General features: G+C 41.1%; 2 protein-coding genes across 2 annotated transcripts; one reads left to right on the top strand and one right to left on the bottom strand.

Annotated features, from left to right (window-relative positions):
• The first annotated feature begins 574 nt into the window (after nucleotides 1-574).
• LOC123871693 (cilia- and flagella-associated protein 52) lies at nucleotides 575-13,040 on the top strand. The gene is made up of 16 exons (XM_045915605.1): nucleotides 575-719; nucleotides 1,451-1,713; nucleotides 2,127-2,331; nucleotides 3,067-3,202; nucleotides 4,727-4,875; nucleotides 5,506-5,651; nucleotides 5,918-6,111; nucleotides 6,715-6,863; nucleotides 7,514-7,659; nucleotides 8,531-8,682; nucleotides 9,176-9,320; nucleotides 10,241-10,333; nucleotides 10,859-11,002; nucleotides 11,454-11,609; nucleotides 11,992-12,136; nucleotides 12,773-13,040. The coding sequence occupies exons 1-16, from the start codon at nucleotides 674-676 to the stop codon at nucleotides 12,832-12,834; spliced, it is 2,331 nt and encodes a 776-aa protein (XP_045771561.1). The 5' UTR covers nucleotides 575-673; the 3' UTR covers nucleotides 12,835-13,040.
• Nucleotides 13,041-14,451: 1,411 nt separating this feature from the next.
• LOC123871710 (autophagy protein 12-like) lies at nucleotides 14,452-16,036 on the bottom strand. The gene is made up of 3 exons (XM_045915631.1): nucleotides 15,806-16,036; nucleotides 15,293-15,429; nucleotides 14,452-14,735 (listed from the first exon to the last, which is right to left on the bottom strand). The coding sequence occupies exons 1-3, from the start codon at nucleotides 15,912-15,914 to the stop codon at nucleotides 14,613-14,615; spliced, it is 369 nt and encodes a 122-aa protein (XP_045771587.1). The 5' UTR covers nucleotides 15,915-16,036; the 3' UTR covers nucleotides 14,452-14,612.
• Nucleotides 16,037-16,414: the final 378 nt, after the last annotated feature.

Genomic DNA, 16,414 nt, shown 5'->3' with positions numbered 1-16,414 from the left:
ATAACTTGTCCCCTGCTGCCAGGTTGGCAACAATTCTTTGTTTGCTTTATTCTTTAAGCTGGAGACTGACTTCTACCATTCAAGGTTACAAAATGTGACACAGACTGGCTTGTAGCATGTGTTTGTAATGTATCATTTGTGCTCTTGGCTCAAGCTTCTCCATCTTTACTCAAAATGATGTGACCTGCAGTGACTTGTAATGCACTTAACACTCAAAGAAAATTTGCAAAAAAACTGACAGTTGAGTGGAGCATGTGGCGATAGCTGCGAATGATAACTTATAAACTAACGTTACAAGTCAGTCTCCAGCTTTAGAAGTTAGGGTTTATTATTGTGTAATTTACAATGCTGCCAACATGATGTCAGGGTCAGGGGTACAAGTTATATTGAATTGAATGGTCTGTAGTTAAGCTGATTCCTCTAAAGTCTAACTGATTAATGTAAGGTTCAGTGGCTGCATTTTATATACTCTCTATGGGCTGCACCCAAAAAGTTCCAATACCTAATAAAAATCATAGTTGTACCCATAGCTACCATGTCTCCTAGCAACTGAAATCATCAAAACATGACAACTGAAGCTTTCAAATTGTTTACAGTACAAGACTGAAAATATTTCTTTTTGTACTTAATTAATTAATATTCCTTTATTACAATAACTTGAGAAGACTGATTAATGGATGTGAAGAACTTGGAACCCTATGCTATAATAGGTTTTGATGGTGAGAATGTATTCTAATATATAATAGGTATTGATATAGGTATTATTATAAGAGTTTTACTTGAGTTTAGCAGATTTTTAGGCAACATCCATTGCTGAACAAAGACCCCTTATCTGTAGCTGACCAGTTTAGACTACGCGGCATTGTACGAGAAAACTAAATCGCTTGACATCAGGCCTTTGCCCTAAGGGATGTAGGCGAAACCTCCGACCAACCCAAACAGGGACAGTAATAATAACCCCTTACTGGGAATCTAAGCTGAGGCCTACAAAATTATAACGTACCACCACTTCTTTAATCAATTAAATGTCACTTTCTTTTATGGTGAAGGACAACCATCATGAGAAAACCTGCATGCTTGACCCTTGAGCATTCTCCATAACATTCCCAAAGGAAATTGAATGATTTGGTGGACTGACTGGCCTAAACTCTAAGTAGTCTGAGAGGAGATCCTTGAATAATATAGTAATTACAGTACCTGGCAGGAAATATTGTAGAACCTTTAGAGAGAGATAGCGGCTTCGTAGTGCGTTATCTCTGTCGTTGAGGCCGACAAAATATCATAAGTATGAGTGACAGAGATAACGTTCTACGAAATCTCTCTCTCTTTTCTAAAGGTCAATGTAAAATATTTCCTCCCGGGTACTGTAATTTGCGATGGTTGACTGGAGATGATAAGGATAACTTATCGCTGCGTCAGGGAGGTCGACAAATATCCAACTCTCTTCCAGGTTCAGCAATTAAAGGCTTAAAAATCCACCCAGATGGCGAATACATCGTGTACCCGATGGGTAACAAGGTCTGTGTTCAAGAGTGGAAGACCAAGAAGATGTGCTTCCTCAGCGGCCATACCAACAGTGTATCAACCGTAGCCGTGTCTCCCAAGGGCACATTTGTAGGCTCTGGCCAGATTAACCACATCGGCTTCAAAGCTTCGGCGAAAGTGTGGGATTTTAAAAAGAAAACTTGTATCGGCAGCCATGAGTTACACAAGGTTTGTATTCTTTCTAGTGGAAAAAATTCGCGCTTTCTACGCTTTATCATCTTCAACGGATAGACGTCTGGACATATTATGTCATAGGGATTTCCACACGCCACGGTCTTACTCTGCCGCCATACAAGGGCACCCTGTGACTTGTTTGATGTCGTCTGCTTTAGTTGAATAGAATAGACCAGTAACTCGATTCCGTAAAACTTGCAGCAGTCATTATTACAGTCGAAATTGTTGTTATTGGCTAAAATGCTACTAGGTATTCATTGTAGCCAATAATGAGTGAGCGTCAAACAATCAGAGGTGATTGCGATCGTGATCGCCGTTTTTAGCGGATTATAGCAAACTAAGCTTTTGATTCTTTGTATTTAAAAAATATGTCTGCGTTACAAACCAATATTTCCTCACGTTTCAAGGTGCGTGTAGAAGCCCTAGCGTTTTCATCAGACGAGCGCTACATGGTATCGCTGGGCGGGCGCGACGACGGCTGCGTGGTGCTGTGGGACTGCAGCGCGGGCTCCGCCACCGGCACCGCCGCCGCGGCGCGCCAGACCACCGGCGACGCCATGACGCTGACGCCGCTCAGCCTGAGGGGCAACTCCTTCGTCACTGGCGGCGACTGTGAGTCATCCATCCATCAGTCTGTTGTTGTTCATCAGACGAGCGCTACATGGTATCGCTGGGCGGGCGCGACGACGGCTGCGTGGTGCTGTGGATGTCGGTCCAGCGGCTTGGAGATCGGAACGCGTCTATGTCCCAACGCCCATCGGTTTTGTGACAGGCATGGCCTGCCTACTCCCGCTTCAGCTTGTTCATCCTCAGCAGCATCCTCTAGGCTAGGTTGTTTGTTTCTTGAAAAGTTTTTCTCGTTGTGGAATTGAACCACAAAGAGACCCAACATAGCCCACTTCAGAGCCTGCTGAGCGTCTTTTTCACTCCATACTATACAATATAGGGATTAGATTAGTTTGCTGGTCTTGGACTTGAATGATCATCGAGGCGTTGCCGTGCAAAGTACTTAAATACTAATAAACACCTATAATGCCAGTTGACTTGGCATCGTTGCAGTGAATTCATAATAGCGCAGGTTTTGATAGAGTCGAAGGCCTCAAACGCTAGCGAATGTAAGTAGGTAGTTAAAGTGTTGTGGTGGGATGTCGCAAGGCATCAATTTATGCATCAGTTCGTGCATTTACCTCGCACAGCTACCTACTTCCCTCGCGACGGCGCATCTTCATAGCACATCTTAGCTTAGCTTCGACCTCCTCACAGCATAGCTACATAACACTATATCTGGTGGAAAAGCAGCCTTAGAGTCCTACTCGATCCTTCCTTTAAACCAACCTTTAATTCCAGCGAACCTTCGCGTGTGGAACATTCGGGCGGAGAGCAAAAACCTCGACGTAGTGGACGTCACGCTCGGCAAGCTGCGGCGCTGCGTGCGCTGCATAGCGGTCAGCAGGGACGATGCGTTTGGCTACGCTGGTACCACGTTAGTTTTTTTTTTATTCATTATTGGCAAGCGCTTGACCACAATCAGATGTGGTCTAAGATGGGACGCGTTTACCCACGCCTATTCACTCTTGTTTTAAAGACACCCGGATTGTAATTGGTAGGAAACACAGATCGCGGAAGAGTATTCCAAACCTTAGCCATATGTATAAGGATTGATAATGCAAAACGTTTTGTGCGTGTAGATGGAATGTTAACGACATAAGGATGGAAACTTGCCCGACGTCTTGCGGTTCGGTGGTAAAATAGTGAAGGTCAAACAAGATCGAAAAGTTCCTGTGTACACTCTTAGAAATATGTTCTCTTTACTCTGCGTCGCGTATACAACACCAGCCTATGCCCGTGACTTCGTCTGCGTGGACTACACTTTCAACTCCCTATTTGATCCCATTTGTAGTTGAATTTTCAAAAATCCTTAGCGGATGTCTACATTATCACACTAATATTATAAAGGCGAAAGTTTGTATGTGTGTGTGTGTGTGTGTGTGTGTGTGTGTATGTTTGTTACTCCTTCACGCAAAAACTACTGCACGGATTTGGCTGAAATTTGGAATGGAGATAGATAATATCCTGGATTAGCACATAGGCTACTTTTTATCCCGGAAAATTAAAGAGTTCCCACGGGATTTCTAAAAACCTAAATTCACGCGGGCGTAGCTGCGGGCATCAGCTATCACACTTCACACTAATATTATAAAGGCGAAAGTTTGTTTGTATGTGTGTGTGTGTGTGTGTATGTTTGTTACTCCTTCACGCAAAAACTACTGCACGGATTTGGCTGAAATTTGGAATGGAGATAGATAATATCCTGGATTAGCACATAGGCTACTTTTTATCCCGGAAAATTAAAGAGTTCCCACGGGATTTCTAAAAACCTAAATTCACGCGGGCGTAGCTGCGGGCATCAGCTATCACACTTCACACTAATATTATAAAGGCGAAAGTTTGTTTGTATGTGTGTGTGTGTGTGTGTATGTTTGTTACTCCTTCACGCAAAAACTACTGCACGGATTTGGCTGAAATTTGGAATGGAGATAGATAATATCCTGGATTAGCACATAGGCTACTTTTTATCCCGGAAAATTAAAGAGTTCCCACGGGATTTCTAAAAACCTAAATTCACGCGGGCGTAGCTGCGGGCATCAGCTAGTATTAGATATCTGCGTGCTTAATTTCAGTCGCATCCGTCCATTAGTTGTGCGTTGATAGATCAGTCAGCAGTGTCAATCAATCAATCAGCCTGTTTGCGTCCACTGCTGGACATAGGCCTTCCCAAGAGTGCGCCACCAAATACGGTCCTCCGCCTTCCTTATCCACCCACTTCCCGCTATCTTCTTAAGGTCGTCAGTCCAGCGAGCTGGAGGTCGTCCCACACTGCGCTTGTTGATACGCAGTCAGTAGTTACCCTTTCTTTTTATACATACGACAGCTTGTAACACATTAAAGAACGATTAATTTTTTAATTTTAAATGTATAAGTACTTAGTTTAAATTGTTATTTTCAGTTCGGGCGACATGATAAAGTTTTCTATCAACTACCCGTCGGACCCTAATGCCAGTGTGGCGAACTGTAAGCCCGCGCTGCTTGGCTGTCTCGCCAAGTGCGGGCCCTGGAGGAAAGGAAAACGCCCTGACTCCGTCTGTTACAGCCAAGGTATCATTTACCTGGCAAAGGAAAATAATTACTTAGTTATTGTAAAGGACACTTATTGAAAATTCTCACTTTCCAATGTATGTAAAATGAAGTAGTTTCATGATATGGAATTAAAATATACTTAGATCAAAACTTATTAGTAAATTATTGCATTTTTTAGGGATCCGCACCTCAAAAAGAAATCCTTATAGGATCACTTCGTTGTCTGTCTGTCTGTCTGTCGTGTCTGTCAACAAACCTATAGAGTTACTACCCGTTGACCTATAGAATCTTGTTTGGTAGGTAGATAGATCTTATAGCACACATAAGGAGAAAAATCCAAAAACCGTGAAATTGTGATTACATCAGAAGATAAAATTAAAATGTACTCATGAACAAACAATTAGTATTTTCAACTTTCAAAGTTAGATTACTATACCAAGTGGAGTATCATATGAAAGGGCTTTACCTATACATTCTTAAACAGAGTTTTATTTATTTTTATGCATAATCGTTATTGGTTTATCGTTCAAAATGTCGGAAAAAGCCCGAGTACGGAACCCTCACTGCTAGAATCTGACTCGCACTAGACCGGCTGATTGATACGGGTTAGGTTACTACTATACTGTAAATACAAACTTCGTATTTCAGGTATAGAAGCTATACTTATAATGTCAGACGGTTGTTTGATCGTGGGCGCTGGGGACGGCACGGTGGACATCTTGGACGAAATCAACTGGAAGGGGGAGTTTCCCAAGGGCAAGATATTGGATCCGAATAGACCACATTTTAGAGCGGTGAGGGAATAACTCTTTCGATTAATAGTCACAAGTGTTTAAGGAATTATTAAGTTAACTTAGCTTACTTTTAAAAATCTTTAAGTTTGGCAGACTCAACACTTTGAACTTTAGTTGATGCTCTCAATTATAATTTGGTATGCCCCTCCATTTTGTCTGTGTCAAAAGTATTTTCTTACTATTTGGTATTTCATCTTTGAGGTCTATGAAAACTTAAGAATGATGAATGATTTATTTATTCAATATTTACATGTTCATTGTTACAGTTAAAAAGCACTAAACTAATGGGCAGTATAACCTCATTGGAGCTCATGGTGTCGCCCGCACTGCAAGGCGATAAGAGGCTGCTCTTAGCCGGCACGCGCACCAGCGAGATATACGCCATCAATGTAGCAACGTTCGACCCCATACTTGTGGTCACTTGCCACCGCTGCGCCATTAACGATATCGCTTTCCCGAGGTAAGACTTGAGCATTTGTCTTCTAATACTCCCCTTTCCCCTCCAATTAAGCGTAAAGCTTATGCTAGGAGTGGGTACGACAATAGTGGCGTCTGAACCGCCGACCTTTCGGTATTCAGTCCGCTCCTCAACCTGTTGAGCTATCGAGGTTTGAATGATGATTTCACTTCCGAAAACGCAGCATTAGGAGACCCCTACGTGGATAGACCAAGCGAGTAGTCTTGTAGATATCAGATCCTAGTGGTGGGTCTACTTACGCTCCCTCTCCAGTGTGAAGTGGCCACTCCAGCACCTTCCAGCCTTACGGCATCAGTTTTCCCTTCCACTTTGAATATGGATACCTTCAAGTAAGAGGAATCTTCTAGGCAAGCGTGTTCCATCTTACACTGCGTCATCACATGAGCAGCGGGTTGATTGTAGCCAAGCGCTAGTCTATTCTTTAACTGTCAGTGTCAACATTTTCGCCCCATTCTCTCTTCACTCTGCGTGTTACTCTACTGGTGAGTCCTACTCAGGAAGCATATAAGGAGGACAAACTACCACTAGCCATGGTAACATGGTTATATGGGGCGAATCGTTTTGTATCGTATTGTTTGTTCGCAGAGGTATGTCAGGAGTTTTCGCGACGGCGGGCGGCGGCGACGTGCGAGTGTGGTGCGTGGAAACTGCTCAGGAGCTGTTACGGATCGTGGTGCCCAACTTTTCCTGCTCGGCAGTATTGTTTTCGGCCGATGGGAAGTCTATTGTCTCTGGTGAGTTTTGCCTTGTCATGTAGTCATGCGTCATGTAGTATGAACGGAACATGACTTTGTTTTATTGCTCTTGACGACAATCATGCTTACAAAAGCAATGATAAGGTCTAGGGTGGAGCGTAGCGGACTGCAATCTCACTTGGTGGTAAGTGATGATGCAGTCAAAAATGGAAGCGAGCTACACTGGCAGCTTTTATTAAACACATACCCCTTAGGTTTCTACCCGGCATCGTACTGGAACTATATGCGTAGGTATAATAGAATAGAATAGAATAGATTTTACAAGTGCTTTTGAATCGTCAAATAATTTACCACTGGTTCGGAATGCCGTTCCTACCGAGAAGAACCAGCAAGAAACTCGGCGGTTGCTCTTTTCAATTGTTCAATTTACAATAATATTCTATACTATACAAGCAATTGCGACCCGCTCATTGCTGGAGCGAGTCAAATCCATGTCATTGATGGATGCAATACAAACGTTAACGTTGGTCAATGGCATGTCTGTAGCCCCACCCGGTAAGTGGGTAAGTGGCACTGTCGTTCCAATTAAGTAGATCTAAAATAAATAAATATCTGACTGGTCATCGCCATATTCTATGAACCTAGTTCTTTTTTTTAATTAGTTTGAATTATGAACCTTTTGTATACAGGTTGGAACGACGGAAACATTCGCGCCTTCACCCCTCTCACGGGTCGACTGATATACTGCATCTACAACACGCACAATAAGGGCACTTCTGCACTCGACATGACTAAAGACGGACGTACGCTCATATCGGGAGGATGTGAAGGACAGGTACGCATAAATGAATCACACTAATATTATAAAGGCGAAAGATTGTTTGCAAACACGCAAAAACTACTGGTCGGATTTGGCTGCAATTTGGAATGGAGATAGATTATCCCGGAAAATCAATGAGTTCCCACGGGATTTCAAAACCTAAATCCACGCGGATGAAGTCACGGGCATCGGCATTCAGCAAATATTCTATCTAATAAAGCTCACAGCTGGCTAAGCGATTTTGAAATATTACGAACCATGGCACTTGTATGTTTCCATTACAGTTATAGCGCCATAAGTGAATGAAGAGTAGAATATGGACTAAGAGCTAACACGTACCAGACTTTCGTCATTTTATAAAAGCTGAGAGTTTCTCTGCATGTTGTCCCCAACGACGATCAACGACGCGATTTCTAATTTATCTACTATTTCGAAGAAAATATAGAAACACTAGCTGACGCCGGCGACTTCGTCCGCGTGGATTTAGATTTTCGAAATCCCGTGGGAACTCTTTGATTCTCCGGAATGAAAAGTAGCCTATGTGCTAATCCAGGATATTACCTATCTCCATTACGAATTTCAGCCAAATCCGTTCAGTGGTTTTTGCGTGAAGGAGTAACAAACATACACACATACACGCACGCACACATACACACAAACTTTCGCCTTTATAATATTAGTGTGAAGCGTGATTAGACTTTATACTTTAACGCAAGATTTTTTTACACCTTTATTGCCTTTTATCTTCCAAAGCCACCATAATCCAAACTTCATACTACGCGCTGATCGTTACCTCCCTGTGTTGGGGACAATACGCTGAGAAACTATCAGATTTTATAAAATAACAAAGGGCTGTCTCTCTAATGGAAATGATATCTCTCGCAAGGTCCGCGTGTGGGACATAAAGCCGCAGTGTCAGAGCCTGAAGAAAGTCCTGAAGGAGCACAAGAGCCCAGTCTCCGCCATACAAGTGTCGCCCAACGACACTGAGGCGGTCAGCGCGGGGACTGACGGCTCTTGTATCATATGGGATTTGATGTACGTACTAACTAGACAGATATATTATAGCTTCGCACATGATATATGATTACGGTTCCTTACCTCAAAAGGAAAAATGGAACCCCTAGGATCACTTTGTTGTCTGTCTGTCCGTCAAGAAAACCTATAGGGTACTTCCTGTTGACCTCGAGTCATAAAGGCGGGTAGGCAGGTCTTATAGCACAAGTAAAGAAAATAATCTGAAAACCTTGAATGTGTGGTTACATCACAAAAGAATGTATGTGTTAATGAACAAATAACTAAGTAGTATTTTCACTTTTCAAAGTAAGATAACTATACCAAGGGGGGTGTCATATGAAAAGGCTTTTACCTGTTTCTATTCTGTTATTCTAAAACAGATTTTTATTTATTTTTATGCGTGATGGTTTTTGATTTAACGTGTAAAATGTCGGAAAACCCCCAGTAGGTATGGAACCCTCGGTGCGCGAGTGCGACTCGCACTTGGCCGGTTTTTTACGTATGATGTCCATAGTTCGCTGTCCCGGCGTCAAGTGATGTACGCAAACACGCTGTTCATGTGCGTGTGTTTCGAGCCGCTCGGCTGCCAGCTGCTCACGGGCGGCACCGACCGACGCGTCGCCTACTGGGAGGCGGGCAGCGGGAATCTCGCTAGAGAGGTGACTACTACTCCATATTACACCGGTAGAAGTTTAGGACAATGGATTCGTTAACCCTAAGAGTTAGCCTTAAGACTAAGGAGTGAGTCCTACGTGTGATGACGTATGGAGCAGAAACGTGCACATGGACACTGACAATTGGCCTCATCCACAAACTAAAAATCGCTCAGTGCGCTATGGAGCGAGGTATGTTGGGTATTACACTCAGGCATAAAATCCGGAACTAGGAAATTCGCAGAATAACAATCGACCGACATAGCTCAAAGGATTAGCAAGCTGAAGTGGCAATTGGCAGGTTATATCTGTCGTAGAACCGACGGCCGTTGGGGCAGACGTGTTCTGGAGTGGAGACCGCGCAACGGTAAGCGCAGTGTGGGACGACTTCCACTGTTGGACCGATGACCTGAAGAAGGTGGCGGGGAGCGGGTAGATGAGGAAGGCGGAGGACCGTGTTTGATGCTGTGCTCTTGGAAAGACCTATATCCAGCATTGGACGCATACAGGCTGATGGAATGGAAGAGGAAAACTTAGGTATCTTTTCTAACCCAATCTATCAGCCTGTATATGCCCACTACTAAACCTTTTCAAGAGCTTGTAACCAAGCGTCTAGCCAGCGATTTCTTAAACAAATAACTGGTTAAACTTCACGCCGTGTGCAGAGGTGCTTGATTGCAGTAAAATGACAGCTACAATGTCACGATCGCAATCACCTCTGATTGGTTGACGCTCGCTCACTATTGGCTACACTGCATTGTTACAAGAATACCATTAATTCAGCCAATCACAACAATTGCGATGATAATATTGATTGATGTAGGTTTTCGGGAATCTACCTGCGGGCCTAAGAGTCAATAAAAATTATTGGTGATGTTGGCCTATCTGTTCCTGACATAATTCGGTTTCCGTTCTTTGTTTTTCAGCTAGAAGCCAGCAAACTAGGAGCGATAAACGGTCTCCATATAACGCAAGACGGACGGCTCTTTGTAACTGGGGGCAACGATCAGATGGTTAAGGTAAATATTAGCACCACCAACCGGTCTGAGAGACCCTTTGGTGTGGTGTCTTCTCGATCTGTTAACTGATGGTATGTAATTCACAACGACCTCACTAGATGGCACCAAAAGGCACATAAAATATCTTCAAAGGCACTCACTATGAAGTCTGAATAACGCTAACGAAGTATAATCCCAGAAGGCTATACCTATACCTATGCAAGTTTCAAGAATCTGCTAGTCGCCTATGATCGGGCGCAAAGTGCTTTGCTCCCGTAAGCGCTCCAAAAGCTTTTTCAAGGCTAATGTAGCTTTGACTTCCAAATGATTTCGTGTGACTGTGAAATCAAGAAAATCAAAGAATTGTTGGTGTTCAAATTTTTGTAAATAGGGTTGGGATTCTTGGTTGTACTATTGGTATAGGCAAGAGGAGTGTTCATTTTCAGCAGCAATGACATTTCAAGGCTACTTCCATCCAAAAAAAGATCAGTCTCATTAAATCGCGCTTAAAGAAACTCTTCAAAGGCCTTTTTTGTTCTGTTTCAGCTATGGAAGTACCAGGAAGGCATATACACGCACATGGGTCTCGGGCACGCGGGCGCGGTGACGTGCGTGCGGTTCAGCCCTAACGCCAAGCACATTGTCAGCAGCTGCGCCGCGGGCTCCATCATCATATGGAAGATGCCAGAGGTGACACCTGACAGCCGTCACGAAAGTTGACACTTCTTTAACAGACATTGCTTCAAGTTCCAATACAAATACCGTGCCTCCTACCAAAAGAGCATAGACAGTAGAGAATAAGACAATACATAGTTGCAAGAAGGTAAGAAGCAAGCGAGTATAGAGTGCATAAGTACTCTCATTCTGCATCGTAATCCTTTGATTTTCCGGGATAAAAAGTAGCCTATCTTCCCTGGAATATAACCTACCTCTGTACCTGGTGCCAAATTTCGTCAAAATCGGTTAAACTGTTGGGCCGTGAAAAGGTAGCAGACAGACAGACAGACACACTTTCGCATTTATAATATTAGTATAGCTTAACGTTTCCAGAATTCAGTTTTTTGTTCTATTTCGGAAAATTAACGAAACTTTAGCGTTAAGAAAAATCATCAAACATACCTAATTTTTTTTTGTTGCACAGATGTATCTGCAAAGTGACCAGCCGCCTTCAGGGCGCAAAAGCGTAGCGGAATCGCCTAAAACATTGCAAGAGGAACTGAGGCTGCCACTGGACGACAAGGCGACGCAGAAGGCGGGCGGGGACAGGCCTAACAAGTTACCTGCCGCGCCTTCTAAGGTACTTACATCTATACCTAGAAGTTAGAACCCTACTTATATCTACAATCTTCAAGATTTCCTTCAAAACATGGTTACCAGGTCGTTTTACTGTTTCCAAATATCTAATCGGCTTCCAAAGCCATTAACAGTTCCTGAATCGTCATGGTTTAGGAGCACTGTACTCTGCATCATCAGGATTGAAGAGTTGGGAGACTGAGTTCATTGTGTCTCTGTCACTCATAACAGACAGAGACAACGCTCTGCGAAACCGTTATCTCTTTCTAAAGTATTTCCTGCCGGGCACTGCAGAATGACGTCCTCGCTCACCGGAAAGCGCAGCGTTGGAAGTTCTGGACGCCATATAATACCAAAACGTTAAAAACGTCGTACTGTCCCACTAGGTGGAAAAAATAGAAGCCATGGATACAACGCGTAGCAGCGTCCACTCCTGCTGTCCCTGCGACTCCGCCAAGTCCAAACAATCCGACAGCTCCAAGAAGAGCACGCACAAAACCGGCGCAGGTGCCAAATGCTGCAGACCACCAGGTGAGTACTAACCTAGATCTTTTATATACATATCTATCCACTGAGAGAATTCAGGATTCTGTCTGTTACGTAATCTCGAGATTACATATCCTATACTAAATTCTATCCGTGGATACGATGCCCGCGTGGATTATACTTACGTCTTTGTTACCTGTTATCTTCTGTGTTATTAGTGGGAGGTCCCGGGTCCGATTCCCGGCAGGGATTTGTCTTGGTCTAGTCTGGGGGAGGCTTCGGCCGTGGCTAGTTACCAGGCTACCGACAAAACCGTACCGCCAAGCGATTTAGCGTTCCGGCACGATGCCGTATAGAAACCAAAGGAATATGGGTTTAATGAAAACTGCCATACTCCTTCCAGGTTTGTCCCCTTTCATCTTAGACTGCATCGTCACATACCACCAGGTGAGATTGCAGTCAAGGGCTAACTTGTGTCTGAACAAAATAATAAACATTATTTTCCAAAGCCACCATGATCCAAACTTCATAGTCGCTGATCATTCCTCCCTGTGTTAGGGACAATACGCAGAGAAACTTTCAGCTTTTATAAAATAACGATGATCTGACCTTCACAGGCTCTTTCTCTATAAAATTGATATGGACTTTTATAGTAAATTAATAGGACTGTGCTGTTTTCAGATAATCTACCTACAAGGACAACAAGCAAGGACTTCATCAACAGCAGTGGTGACAAGAAGTAACATTGTCCTCCAACAAGCACAAGAAGTCAATAATAATAATAAATAATTATTGGGATGGTGCCTATGTCAAAAATAAATTAAGATCAGTAAATACTCATAAATTATTTCTTAGTAATTATTAAATAGTCTTCCAAAATTCGTAAAATCCACGTCCTCTGTTAGTTTTAAGTTTGCCAACCATTTTAAGATATCGAATTGACTAAAAAAGTAGGATGAAAAGACGAAGCCATGACGTCACATCTATGTATTTCATTCAAGCTCCCATACTAAGGCCTCATTTACACGAGAGCTTTTTATCCTCCATTAAAAAAGCGTCCAAAGTTCAAATAGAACAAATGTATTCCCAAATATATGTGTAGTGTGAATGTATACTTGGAAATACATTTGATCTATTTGGACGCTTTTTTAAAGAATGTTAACAGGGCTCTCTCCGTCACTCGTTTCATACAATCGTAGTTCCAATTTCATTTGAATATTAAGCAACCAAAGTCCATGAAATTTTGCAGACATATTCTAGAAACTAATATCTGTGTCTGTGGTGTCTTAGATTTTTCTAAAATATGTAGTTTTAAAATTACAGGGGCTCAAAGATTTGTATGTAAATTTTTAAGACCGCGTAACTTTGAAACTGAATATTTTAACAGAAATCTGGAAAACCACAGACATAGATATTAGTTTCTAGAATATGTCTGCAAAATTTCATGGACTTTGGTTGCTTAATATTCAAATGAAATTGGAACTACGATTGTATGAAACGAGTGACGGAGAGAGCCCTCTTAAAAAAGCTCTCGTATAGTAATTGAGGCATAAGCGAGTGTTTTGACGTTTGAAAAAAGTTACTGATTTGACTAGTAGGCAACTAGGCACCATCCCTATTATTGTATTCATAATATTATTTGTATTTTTATAATTATTTATAAAGAAATAAAAATCTTTTCGATAAATATGCTTTTATTTACACATTTTGTCCTTATATATTAAGTAGTCTTAAAAATCCTAAGCATAGTCACATTTTTAGGGTTCCCTACTCAAAGGGTATTAACGGGACCCTATTAATAGGCCTCCACTGTCCATCCGTCTGTCAGCGGCGGGCTGTAACTTGTGAACCATTAATAGGTAGGTTTTAGGTTTTAGCATTATCGTGAGTGATTCTTATTATAAGTATAGATTGTTAAGGCTTTTCTCATGTATTTAGTCGACGTAAGCCCGACTGGTTTTGAACCCATCCAGGGTCCTTTTTCATAGGAACTCAGCTTGAGCAAGCGAGCGATTCTGATTGGGCTTACGTTGTCTAAATACGTGAGTATAGCCGTAGCAATCTATACTCATAATAGGTAGAGTTGAAATTGTCACAGAATTTGTATTTCTATTGCCACTATAACAACAAATATTAAAAAAAGTTTTCTTTTACAATGGTATGCAACCCTTCATGTACCAGTCTGACTCGCATGTGACCGATTTTTTACTAACCCCCTACCCAAAAAGAGGGGTGTTATAAGTTTGACGTGTGTATGTCTGTGGCATCGTAGCGCCTAAACTAATGAACCGATTTCAAGAAAATCGGTTCAGCCGTTTGAAAGTTATCAGCTCTTTCCTAGTTACTGTAACCTTCACTTGTCGGGGGTGTTATAAATTTTTAATTTAGACTTGTTTACTTCAAAAACACAAGTTTTGACAGAAGTTTGATAAAAAACTTGTAAAGTAGGTACTTGTAAAAAAAATGAAAATGGCAATATTACAGCCTCTTAAATTATGACTCTATGAAGTAATCATCACAATCAGCCCCAAGCCTGACTCTTGCAGTAATGTAGCACCAGTTTGCCGTCTGTGCCAAAGCATTCGTACAAATTCTTGATTATTTGATCTGGTGATGGTGCAAAGGTTTGATTCACATAGAGAAACTGTAAAGAGATAAATTTAACAAGTCAATTTTTGTCAATATCACTGTTTCAACTATGAACAGAGCAGAGGGGCTAGCATAGAAGTTATGACTAACACTTTGTAACAATAACAATGGACAAGTTTCATGATATTGTTAACATCATATTATATTATGTATTTAACACAATAGTCATTAAAATATAGATCAAAACTAACAAATCAGATTTTTTTTTAAATCCATCAATAAATGAGAGAAATAAATTATTATTTCAGTTCAAGTATTTTAACACATAACAATTTTATTGTGGTCTCTTACTTGAATGTGACATCATTTTTAGATAAAATGACATTGGCTAAGATTGTCACATCAAAAATCACTTAACCGCTCAATAGTTTCCACTTTCCACCGTGAAACTCACACAATGTCTAGTTGTTTTACATTCAATTGCTTCTTTTATATTTGTTGGGTGTGTTATTTTTAATTTCACCATAGTTAGCATTAAGATAGATGTTTACATTATCAGATAAGATCTTAAACTACAAAATAATTTTAGAAAATTCTCAAGCCATCACATACCAGTTTCTCTTCAGGTTCCAACTTGAGATATTTCTTGACAAACTCCATTATCCAGCCAATCGGCTTTTCCGCATCAACAGCCCACTTCTTTTTCTTCATTATAGGAGCATTACCAGTTGCTTTTAGTAAAATGTCAACTGAAAAAATAAAATGAGCCTTTGCATTATGAATACCACAAAGGACAATGGGGAGAAAAGTCCCCACCAACACCCCCCATATTTCATTTGAAGTGTCTTGTAGGTCAGATTATTACATATGCAACATTCTTCAAATGCAAAATCCACATAAATTAGGATTTTATCTATTTTTTTTCAATCTAAGTATAATAAAGAGGGAATATACATGAATAAAGCAACCTATTTATTGTTTTTATATTTATAATATTTTAAATCTCTCTCAATTTGGTCTTAAGGTTATGCCACGAGCTTTTCGGTGGTAAGGTACCGAGTAACAATATAGAAGAATAATAATTAATATACTAATATATACATATATATAAGTACAACAAATTACCTTTAACTTTGTCAGATTTAATGTTATCACCATTTTCTTTCTGGTCAACTTCTTTTGGAGTGTCTGACTCTGTTTGCGAAATTTCATCCGGTTGCTTTTCATCTCCCATTGTATTGAATACAATTGAATACTTCCAATTTTCTTTATTTTTTTGTGTTTTTATTAAAATATTTTTGTTTTGAAAACCATTGGTTTTTGGAATCACAAATTATGGTATGTTATATGGTAGAATCCTACTATCTATCACAGACCACGAATCATATGGTAGAATCATAGAATGACATGACAGCTACAATGTCACGATCGCAATCATCTCTGATTGGTTGACTTTATGGCATTCTTGTTGCAACAACACATTGTAGCCAATAGTAAGTGAGCATCAACCAATCAGACTACAAATTACACAGTTCTAGGCTCTAGCCATAAAAGGGTGATTACACGATCTGAACCAACCCCCAACAAAGGTCACCTTGGATGCATCAACCAAATTGTATTTCAGTCTGCATGGTAGTGCGGTTGGATCAATTTGTCAGTGTATACCTACTACTAATGGAGTTGATTTACGCAATGACATGACACCCTAATCTTTCAAAATTTCAAAAAATTGGC

This window comes from Maniola jurtina, chromosome 14, assembly GCF_905333055.1.
Source record: "Maniola jurtina chromosome 14, ilManJurt1.1, whole genome shotgun sequence".
In the NCBI taxonomy this organism is placed as follows: domain Eukaryota; kingdom Metazoa; phylum Arthropoda; class Insecta; order Lepidoptera; family Nymphalidae; genus Maniola; species Maniola jurtina.
The sequence above is the reverse complement of the archived record's forward strand: the minus strand, read 5'-3'. Positions and strand labels throughout refer to the sequence as shown.